Below are 11,605 nucleotides of genomic sequence, written 5' to 3'. Positions count from 1 at the left end.
AAGGCTTATTAATCTTTGTATTAACCTTGTTTAGCCAGAGAAAGAGGAGAGAGAGAGAGAGAGAGAGAGCGCTAGTTAGTTTAATAAATGTGGAATGGCTGGCTGACTGAGAACAAGGTCTTCATACTTAACTCAGCTTCAATATGAAATTCAAAACAATGAAGAAAACATGACTCAAACATAGCAGGGAAATAACATACACTTTTACTCTCAAAATAAATACTAATCAATTTTATTTTATAAATACAGATGCTGAGTTTTCTTCCAATTACCAACAGATCAGTTTCACATGCCATTTATTATTGGTGGTGGCTTAAAAAATTATTTAAATAACCGGCTAGGTCAGGGTAAATGGGCACCATTAGAACTGCTAAAAAAATATAGCTGGATACAATCTTCCAAAACTAATATTCTGAGGGGGGAAAAATCTCTGGAATTTCTAAAGTGGGTAAGAGGAAGTGGAGAGAGAAAACACAATCAAATATCCATTTGATAACATTTGCTGGCTGTTAAAAGTGTCTCAGCTACATGAAAGCTGTAAGGGCTCTTAGTCGTGCAGAATTGGATAGTGGTGAGCTTTCACTTCAACGTCTAGCCATCCTTGAAGCAAACTTGATGTTTTAGTGATTTACAAGACTAGAAAGATTAGTAGATGATAACTCATCCCATCCTTTGGCTATGGCCACTTTAGAGGCAAAACAAATTCTGCAGCATTGGAAGACATTGGAACAGTTATTTCTGGAGACATGGAATACTGCAGGTTCTACCCAGGTCATGACAGAAACTGCAGACATCAAAAATATTCAAATGAAAACACAAAATGCAAACTAAACAAACCCAAACCTAGGTGGTGTTTTCAGGCCTAACATCATTGGACCCTGTGGATCAAGCAAATGTATAGGTAACTACTGATCGGCTCTGAGCAAACTAATCACACTCATGGCACTGTTGGGGGGTGAAACGTTGTGAACCCAGGAATCAGGTAATCACAAACGAGAGTCGCGTGGATGGAGCCCCAGAGCGCCATCTGGCCGCATGGAACCCGAGATGAACACCGGGACAGGGGTTCTGAGTGGGGCCCTCTGTGTGGTGCTGCCAGGAGCCAGGCTGTAGGGCCTGCAGTGGACATACCTTGTCTCTGAGTTTGGCATAGTTTTAAGTCCACTCTCATATCTTGGAAAATCACAATCACATGTGATTCACTCACACAGTCCATTGTTTAATTCTCACACAGTCCTTCAAAACCTTTTTTTTGGGGGGGGGGGGGGGGGCGGGGTACTGTTACTTCATTGGAGGAGCCCACAGACCAGTCTGACGTATATCTAGACTGTGTCTATCTCCACCCTCTTTGATTCTAAAACGAATGACAGTACAGTGCAAAGAAGCTGGGCCTCTACAGATGGCTTCTACTCCAGCTTTGGAATAGCCTACCTTTTTATGTGGAATTCATACGGACTTCTTGAGATCGAGTTAAAGCTTTTAATTGCTTGCGAGCTGGGTCTGTCTGTCATGCAATGATTCTGTGAGTTCCCTTTACATGGAAAACAACAACATGAGCTATTCCATTTCAAATGTGGCTATAAATTAAAATCAAGCCCAGGAATGCTTGGAAAAAATATGAAAATGATTATGAAACCTATGAGTTAAGATGTTATGTAGGACAAATGCTACTAGAGAGTACACCAGTGAAGGTGTTTGTGTTGCTATAACAACAGGTAAATTCAAATGAAGTCAACACATTAGCTTAGATGCAGCCCCAGTTTTGTTCGGGCTGGTCCTATCTTGACGAAATACATGGAAACGTAGTTTCAAGAGGAATTCGAAGCTGGAAAAAAAAAAATCAGGTCGAGTGAAGTACACTCAATTTTTATTCTCTATACAATACATGGATACACGGATAAATTTTCCTTAAAGAACTTGCAACCCTGAGGCGATATCCTTGGGTAAATAAAATGTAAAGCAATAGCAAACGAAATTTGAGCTCCAGGAATGACAGTTGGACTTCAAAAACATAATTTAATATTTATGCAAGTGCACACATATCAATAGTATTCTATACCTCATCTAGTATTAGTCCGACAACCTCAACTGCCTTGCAGTTTGCACATTGGATGGCCTGACTCTCTATATATACTTCATCACATACAATGTCTTCCAACTGCAATGTAATAAATTAACATGGGCTGTACACAAGCGGATTTTGCCTGGTGAGTGCACTGCCAGGAAGCGCCTAGTTTTGATTGCAGCATCTGCCCACATAAACACTCTGGCCCTCAAAGAGGATTGGATGCCAGTTGATTACACAACCTTGGGGTCCTCAAGGGTCCCTGGGATCCACCGAATTTGAGGGCTACCTCAAAGCCATGGCTGATCAGCGGAGGTGGAAGGTCAGAGCTACTGTATTAGAGAACCCGTGAATCTGATGTCCTTTCTTCAGGGTGCACAATGCATCCACTGTGAAATGGGGCAACAGTGGAGTCTCTCGGTTGCCTGTGAGGCATGGGGGCAAGGGGAGGGGCATATGCGCCTGGGTCTAAGGAGACTATTGTGCTTCTTATTCATCAGCCTAATGAATGGCCAAAGGTCCTTCAGTAAATGGTAGAAATCTTTTTCTAAATATTCAATTTTTTCCCAAAGTTTTATAAACTGGTGAGGGCAAATGCTTGAGAAACTAAAGGTGAGTTCATTATATTCTTTATATATATTATCATCTTCCCTCTGGGGATAACATAGAAGAGCAAATAAAAAAGCAGACGAATACCTATAAGGTGACTCAAGCTAGAGAGTGACTTGCCTTCAAACAACGGTCAGGCCTGTAAAGCCCATCTTGCAAGCAAAACCTAACCTCGCCTGGCCCACTGATACACAATGATCCTGAGTCCCTCCTCCATTCACAAAGTGTATTTTCCCGAGGAATATCCTCCATTAATATTTATTTTGTGTCATAATTATTACAAAGGGTAACCAGTGCAGCTTCATCCTCATTTTAGGCAGTAGCCCTGTCCTGGACCTACTGTCTGTCTGCTCGCTTCACTTATCAGAGCTCCTGCGTGGCCGGCGGAAGCTGGATACGTTTTCGTTCAGTGCATAGATCCTTCGGGAGAACTCTTCAAATTCTCCCAGAACTTGTTCGTCACACTCCACTGCCACAGCACTGTCCACCGGGATGCAGTTAAACGCTTCTAGCTGGTCACTGGAGGTGAAACCGGTGGCTTCCATCCCAATGATCTCTTCCGCTTGCTCCACGGCACAGCAGAGCTCAGCTTCTGAGCCGGGGTGGAACTCCCCCGGGAGCTGGGCGCTGGCGGGGCCGGCCTGCTCGCTGGGTAGGAGAGAGCCATTCACCGTGGCTGGATGCCCAGGGAGGGCTTCTCCTTGTTCTTGGCCAGTGTTTACACTCACGGGGCCCACGTTTAAGCTGTTGCCCAAATCGACTCCCGTTTTCTGGTTTTCTTTGGAGAAGTCCAAGGAGGTATCCAAGGAGGAGGACAGAGTTGTCGTCTTTCTCTCAGACTCTCCCAGGGAGGGGGCGGTGGGCCCAGGCTGGGCTACTGCCGAGTTGTAGCTGGGAGGGGGGGTCCTGTAGTGGAGTCTCTCGTTCTCTGAGCTGGCCCGTTTTCGGTGTCCTTTGTCTGGTGAAGGAATGCCCCCAGAGAAGCCTCCATCTGCACCCCCAAATATGGAGCTTTGTCTCTTTGGAACAGGGATTGCACTGGAGGTGTGATGTCTGTCGCTAGAAGATAAACAAAAAGGAGAAGTTAACTTCCAACTTCAGAACTAAGTTTAAGCCTTCTGATCCAGAGACAGGAAATAGCATGCTTAGGTTTGAGTTAATAAAAATTGATAATTATTCTTAGTACAAACTGTAGTGCCCGAAGGGAAGAAACAACCCAAAGCGTTCTGAGTTCAACTTTGGGAGCTTCCTTCAAGAAGGATCAGGACATAATGAAATATATCCAGGAGGACACCCAGGGTAGGATGGGGGTAGAAACCGTGTCATACGGGGAAGCGTTTCAGTCACTGGAGGGATTGGATCTAGAAAGAACAATATATAAAGGATGCAGCCAACTTTACACATCTGAAGGGCTATCCATATTCTTGTTCTTTCTTTTTAAAAACATATTTTTATTGATTTCAGAGAGTAAAGGGGAAGGAGGATAGGAGAGAAGAGAATCATTGATCGGCTGCCCCCTGCCCGCCCCACACTGAGCCAGCAACCTGGGCATGTGCCCTGACTGGGACTTGAACCCTGACCTCCTGGTTCATAGGTCGATGCTCAACCACTGAGCTGCGCCAGCTGGGCCATATTCTTATTCTTATTTTTCATATTCAACTTATTTTATCTTCACAAAGCAGGTCTCCTTATTTGGCAGAGAAGTTTAGTGACTTGCTCATGGTACTGCAGTGAAGCCATGGCAAGGCTAGACCAGAACTCATGACTGTTGACGTGATGATCAATAGCTTTTCCAATACCCAAATGCTAATCACCTTGGATTAGAGAACTGACAGAGAGAGGATCAAGGATATACATATATTTTAATGAAAATTTAATCTGGGAAACGACTTCTCCTTTACAAGCTGCTCACACACATTTTACAAGTTTGGCCTTAAGTGCCTTCTTTCAGACTTGAGTTACTTCTCAGGAAGATACTTCGGGCCAGCAATAATAATCATTCTTAAGCGATACAAGTTTTAGTTTCTAAAGTAATTCCATACACATCATTTCACTTGGTCCTCACAAAAACCCTGTCAAGAAAGCAGAGTATACATTACTGCTCTTAAGTCCGAAATAATAAATAACAATTAGTTAATGGAAAGAGAGTATTCAGACCCTGGAAATAATGGTCATGTTATACACTGTGCTAGTAAAACCACCCTAGAGGACTGATCACAATTCTTGATATTACACTTGGATGAAGCTAGTCAGCTTCAATACAACTATAGGAACAGGCTGGGTCCAGAGACAGAGGGAGGCAGAGACACAAGATCATTAGACGCGTGTGTTCTGCAGGTGAGGAAACACACACACACCGAGGCTGTTTGCACAAGGGCAACTACCAGCAGGAGCAGAGGCTAGCCTTGAGACTCTACCCGCCTAACAAACAGCTACTCCATGTGCCCGGCCTGGGGGACGGGAAACAAATGCAAGACGGTGCAGGCCTGCCTGTGAGGAGCTTCCGAGCTTGTAGGAGAGAGCCATCCAGTTACTGAAATAAAACGCTTCAAACTCACAACAGTGATGTGTCTTGAAAAAGAAGAAAGGAGCGAGGGTTCCTTCTACCTGTGTCCACAGCCACAGCCCTTGAACCAGCTCCCTGCTCCTTCCCTGTCTGTGTTTGTTTTGTGTGTGTTTTTCCTGATGCTGGTTTACCCCTGTGATCTCAGACACCTGAGCAAGGCTGATTCTTCTTGAGAAAAGGCAACCACAGGCTGCTCATCCCCAGGTCCGCCAGATAACCCTGCTTGGCTCTAAGTGTTGGTGCCAGGAGAGATTTCATAATTAGGGGTGGCCTGCGGGGTGCATAGACCCGGGCAAGCACACCGGTAAATTACTGTTTTTAGTTCTCAAGAAAAACAGAGCAAAACCTGCTGGCCTTAATTTAGGTTTTCAGTTAGTATGTTGTCAAAACTCCCAGGAACGGGGCAAGCCACACATTTTTGCGAACCTTGTAGTTTTCACTCTCCCACTTGTTGACTGTCCCTCTCCAAGTGATTTTGCAGGGAGCCTAGGCAATCAAACCGAAACAGAGCACCAGCACTACCACCGTCTGTTCCCACCCGGCCGAGGCGGCGTGGAAGCACCAGGTGACCAGGCTGGGACAGGGAGGTGACAGTGTGGCATGGAACTAGACGCCTGGTGCTTCACACTCTCGGTTATGAAGGGTGAATGCCATGACACCTCCCCTGCCGCCGACGCCTCCCCTCCCCCACCCCAGCCTGCCCTGCTTCCCTCCTAGGCTGATGAAAGGCAGAGCATGAGAAATGGACCAGGGTGCAGCAGCAGGGCTTATGGCACAGAGGACAGGGGTTTTGTAGTCCTCTAGGGCAGCGGTCGCCAACTGGTGGTCTGTGAGGTCCGAAAGGTTGGCGACCGCTGCTCTAGGGTTCTGAGACTCCCTGAAAGCTCTCCTCAATGTTGCACAACAGAAAAGTAATAAAGTGTGACATCCCTCCTGGCAACTCCAATGGGAAGGGAAATCCCATTTTCCTGAGCATCCAGAATGTTGAACCCTCACATCTACCCTGTGAAAAAGGCAGGCAGGTGAGTGGGTTCTGTGGTTTAAGGTGCAGAACGAGATTCAGTCTGACTCTAGAACACACACAGTCTGTCTCATCCCACAATTTGAATCATATTCAAATTCAACTAAGATTTGCTAAAAGCCAATGATACGCCAGACTTCAAGCTACCAGTACATGCCATTCTACAGGCCTTTTCATTGAATTCGTCCAACCTACTAGTATATCTAACTTCTGGGGTGTTACTCCCATTTTTAAGGGTGTATTCTTAGGCTTTTGAGAGGTAGAGACTGATATTTTCTGATATCCTGATTTTATGATATTCTTCTCCTGTTTCCTTGGATTTTTTATGAGAATCCAGGTAACGATAGCTTGAGATACAATTTGGAAAACTCTAGTAACAGTAAAATGTTGCCTCTTAATAAGGGCAAGGAAATGCATTATTATGGACAGGCATAAAGAAGTCTACATGTCTAAAGTTTACCCTTTAATCGTCACGTTTGTCTTTTTTTTATCATTTTTAGCCATGTGCAATAAAACCTTTCCAAATTTTTATAAATGTATTTCTTATAATTTTAAAAAGAGTAAGCTGGACAAAAAGGGTGTCTTCTTTAATTGATTTTTAGAGAGAGGGGGAGGAGGAAGGAGAGGGGGAGGGTGAGGGAGAGAGGGAGAAGCATCGATGTGAGAGAAACACTGATCACCCATCTCCTGCACGCCCCCTATGGGGGATCAAGCCCACAACTCGACATGTGCTCTGACCAGAAACTGAATAGGCCACCTTTCAGTGTAAGGGACGATGCCCAACCACTGAGCCACACCGGCCAGGGCCAATAAAGGTATCTTCATAACTCTGGGTCATCACTATGAACATGTATTACTAAACTACGACACAGTAAAGAGACTACAGGATTTTCAGTGGCCTGTTTCCTAGGATCTGAGTCTGAGAGTTCTTACACTGCACTTCAGCTTCCCCATGTCCTCTCTCACTGTCAATGGCAGTGTGGCTGCATCCACCTCTCCCTACAGGGGCTTCTCTTTTTCTAATGTTTGCTTCTGATTCGCTGTGTTCTTGTAAAGTAGATGTCCTAAGAATTGTGTGCAAAGTAAGAGTAAACAGGATTGGAGTGATGGGCCAGCAGATGTCCTGGGCACAGTATGCTTTATTATGAGTTTTGTAACATTAGTTTTGGCTGCTCAGAATTGATTTTTTTATTACTTCCAGGATCTTAGCAATGTTCCAGATTTTTAAGATAGCTGAGTTCCAAACAGCTGAAGTGTTGAATGATTACATTAAAATATATACAAACACACATGCATTTTTAATTATTGTAATAATTTTCCAGTGAAAATTAAAAAAAATAAACCATATGAAAAATAAAAATCTCTCACGAGGCTATTACCCATCAAATAACCACTGTTAATTTTGAATATTTTCCTTCCAGACTTTGATTTTATGTGTGTGTTTAACTTTAAAAGACCAAACAAACCTAAAGTTGTGTTTGTGGTAGGTATATACAATTCTGTAGTCTGCTGTTGGATGTTATTAAAATCTCTTGGTAAACAATTCTAAATGGTTGTTCCATTGACTAGAATATTGTAATTTGCTTAATCATTCCCTTAGTTTTATAGATTAAGGGTATTTCTAAAATCTTACTCTTAAGAAACTGCTGTGAGCCTAGGGCAGGGTGGGGGCGGGCTAGAAGGGGTCAATGGGGGAAATAAGGGGACATATGTAACACTTTCAACAATGAAGATCTAAAATGTTAACCAAAATAAATTTTAAAAAGAGACTGCTGTGAGCATCTCTGTATAAAAACACAAAGCATACATTTTTAATAACATTTGATTTTCATATTTAATAGGTGTCCAGAAGAAACCTTCACTTCACATTTCAGTGGAAGCTAAATTTGTACAAGAAAGAAAAGAAGTATTTTATCTCTAGTATTGCCTAAAAAGGTAAAAGGTAGCAATTAAAAAAGGCAAATAATAGATCAAAAAAGAAGGCCCAGAAGGTTTCAAAATTCCTTTTGTCTGATTAGAGTCTGGCTTTGTGATTATTTCATCTAGATGGAAGAAGAGGTCGAAACGCATAGATTTCCTAATTACATGACCAGTTCTTAAAGACTGCTGACAATTTATTTATCAAATGAAATTAGTATGCAATTTAAGCTGTGATGAGTGACTCAGAGGGAATTTCTACTCTTAGAAACAACCAGAGTGAACGTGGGTGTTTGGGAGGAGCAGAGGCAGCAGGAAACGTGGGAACTTTGCTCTGTCTCCCACTCCTGCCTTAGGCTACAGATTCGGGGGCACGGAGCCTGAGGTGTACGCAACTGAACTGAGTCCCCCCGTTCACTGCACACATTCTCCTCCTCAGCCATTTGCCTTGAGTAGATGTGTCTTCCAGCTTGGCTTAGCTCCAAGCTGGAAACCTGGAAACATGACATCTGGGGTTTAATGCTGCAATTAAAAGGAATTTATTAAAAAACAACAACCCAGAGATATTGTAATTGCAAATTTACTAGGCCATGGTTTAGTGAAAACACAGCACAGACGGTTGAATAACTGAACCACATCCGGGCTGTTACATTACTTAATGATAAACCCACTGCTACAAGTAGAAAAGGATATCCTAGGGTCACAAACAATAGCGTGATGGGGAAAAGCCAAGTGGTTTGGAGTTTAGAGGACGAGGAGGACAGTCTGGTTTAAATTTGGCTTCTTTGGATCAAATCTTCTCTGATGTCTACAAACTAAGGTGATTAATTTCTTTCTCATTCGGCCAGTCCTCATGTATTGCAGTCAGTTACCTTCTGTTCTCCCTTCAGCTGTATCTGGAGGGAAGGACGGTGATGAGAAAGGATATTCAAAGACCTGGATTCTATTCCTAGCTCTGCCACCACCATGAACCTCCTTGGAGTTATGACTTAAGGCTGCACTCGCCTTTTACTAGTATTAGTTATATGACTGTCGGCAGTCACTTATCTTCTCTGTGCTCCAGTTTTCTCCTTTGTAAAATGGATTGTTGGGCTGCAATACGGAGTAAATAAAACGATGTGCTTCAAATCCTTGGCAAGATGCCTGGCAGCTATACCGATGGTTGCTGTCATTATTATTAGCTTCCATGGGCTTCGGATTCCCAAAGTGTTTTACAGAAGGGATAACGGAGGCTCAAAGACGTTTATGTCTTGGGCAGAAACATAGGGTAATGGGGAGCAGAGGAAAGACCAGAATATAGAACTCCTTCCTTCTCCTGTTTTCCCCTACACAGAACACTGGTTAAACAGGAACAATCAGCACTCTTCCCACCCACCCCCATCTCCACTTCTGTGCACCAGGGAGCTAGCTGCAAGAAGCGGATAAAGAATTAAGGGTAGTATAAGAGTTTTGGAGAAGAAGTACTAAATCAATCAAAAGAGTTATCCTGCCCAACAAGAAACTTCATTCCATTTTTTCTTTTCTTTTTTCTTGAGGACCTGGGGTGGGGAAAGCTTTGAATGAAGTAGAAATGCTCAAACTGCCTCTATTTACACGATCTACCAAATGCTTAGGGACTATAAGAACTTCCCAGAATCCTTTGTGGTACATTCCAGTTGTCCCCAAACCCCTGATGCATCATTTTTTTCTGCATGAATTTAGCTTCAGGGGGAGAGTTTGTGTAAGAGGCAGAATTTCTCTATTTCCCCAGTGTCACCGAGGAGAACCACGTTCGAACTTTTATAGCCTTTACACAAATGCCTGCCAGGAAGCCAACCTGGAGACAGTAGAACCCAGTCCATTCCTCTCTGTCATCCTTGCCCCCACAACTTTCTCCTCCTCTTTCTTTTTTTGCTGGTTTTGTTGCTTAAAGCTACAGGCTCCTTTTACAGAAAAGGGACTGGGAGAGAGCAAACAAGATAAGAAAGCATTGGTCCAAAATGTGTTCTCATTTCCACATCTCCCCTAAGTAATATTCCAGAGCTCCACATGCAACTCCACCATTACAAAGCACAGAAACTGGTGAAGGACGTCATTACTCCGAACCAGTTTCCTCTTCTGTAAATTGGGTATATCCATCCAACAGCTGTTACTGCAAGAATTAAATGAGATATACAAGCAAAATTCTTAGTACAACGAGTAGGTACTCTATAAATTATTATTAAGAATAGAACAGTAACAACTAACATTTATGAAGTACTATGGGGTAAGAAAGTCCACTGTTAACTTCATACATGGTCTCATTTAATCCTCACATCTCTATGAATTGTGAACACCAACTTCATCTTACAAATGAGGAAACTGAGGCACAGAGATAACTTAACAAAGGCAGACTGACTGAATAAATGTGAGTTCCCTTCTCTCCCAGGCCCTAGGACTGCCACCAGAACACCTACACTTGACCTCTATTTCTGTTTGAGGGAGGAGTGAGAGTCAGAATAATTTTTAGGTCAAGTGGCTAGGTATCTTTCCTTCTCTCCTACATCATATTAAGCTCCTGTGGCGTTTCTGGCTTCCTAAGACTTGTTGGGCTGTTACAGGAATGCTGCTGCATTTAGGCATGAATGATGAACAGAAACACATTCTGACACAAAATGATATACATGTGGAGACTTGAGGGGGAAATAAAATAAAGGGAAAATAAAAACTTCCCACATCAAGCAAGTTCCTGAGGCGGGGGTGCATTCGGAGCTGTGTGAGAAGACTTTTTCCTGTTCTCGTTCAGTCACTTGTGCTTGTGTTATCTGTCTACAAGCAGGTCTCACTCTGTAAAGTATTAGGAAAGAGTACACTTCGCAGTCTCAAATATGTGTCTTTCCCTCCTACAAAATGTTTCCTCTGAGGAACACTGCTAGATCACAGCTGGTCAAGATGCTAAATCTTGACGGTCTGGATCCTGGCCAGAATCTACAGCTACAACTCCGTGAAATAAGAATTCTTAAAAAGCAAAAAACCCCACAACAACCTTTTAAACAACATTTGATCTTCTTCTTTCTCCCCTTGTAGCAAGCGATGACCTCATGGCAGCGAGACCTCTACACGGAGGTGTTTAAGTTGGTTTACCGCCATCAGAAATGTTTGAAGCTCTAGGTACGAGTCCGCGCCAATATCATGTCAACTGTGCTAAAAAGCAATAATAGTTTCTCACCTTCTTAAAGATTACTGCTTAAATAATGCAGAGCAACGACAGGGCTGCTCGGGCTGCCAAAAGCAGGTTGCCAAGGCAAAGCCGAGGTAGAATTACGTCTTTTGGCAGCTGAGAAATTATGACATAAAGTTAGTTTTTTCAAAAAACAACCTCCATAAATTAGGCTACTATCCTTTTTCAAAATCCAGCCATGGCTGGATTTATCTTTCCCCTTTCTCTCTCTCTGGTCAAGTAGAAGCA

At 43.2% G+C, this 11,605-nt stretch overlaps 1 protein-coding gene and 1 long non-coding RNA gene across 2 annotated transcripts in view; both read right to left on the bottom strand.

Annotated features, from left to right (window-relative positions):
• Window positions 1–216: 216 nt before the first annotated feature.
• LOC102759667 (UV radiation resistance-associated gene protein) overlaps window positions 217–11,605 on the bottom strand; it is a 98,455-nt gene continuing 87,066 nt past the window's right edge. The window contains exon 4 of the mRNA XM_006763841.2: window positions 217–3,733. Coding sequence (XP_006763904.2) covers window positions 3,031–3,733 — 703 coding nt within the window. The 3' untranslated portion in view covers window positions 217–3,030. The remainder of the gene's footprint in view (window positions 3,734–11,605) is intronic.
• LOC107183098 lies at window positions 8,702–10,232 on the bottom strand. Its single transcript, XR_001513870.1, has 2 exons — window positions 9,191–10,232; window positions 8,702–9,074 (listed from the first exon to the last, which is right to left on the bottom strand). It is a non-coding gene; the product is annotated as an uncharacterized LOC107183098 (long non-coding RNA).

The sequence above is a fragment of the Myotis davidii genome, unplaced genomic scaffold (genome assembly GCF_000327345.1).
Source record: "Myotis davidii unplaced genomic scaffold, ASM32734v1 scaffold139, whole genome shotgun sequence".
NCBI classification, from domain to species: domain Eukaryota; kingdom Metazoa; phylum Chordata; class Mammalia; order Chiroptera; family Vespertilionidae; genus Myotis; species Myotis davidii.
This window is presented reverse-complemented; position numbering and strand designations above follow the sequence as displayed.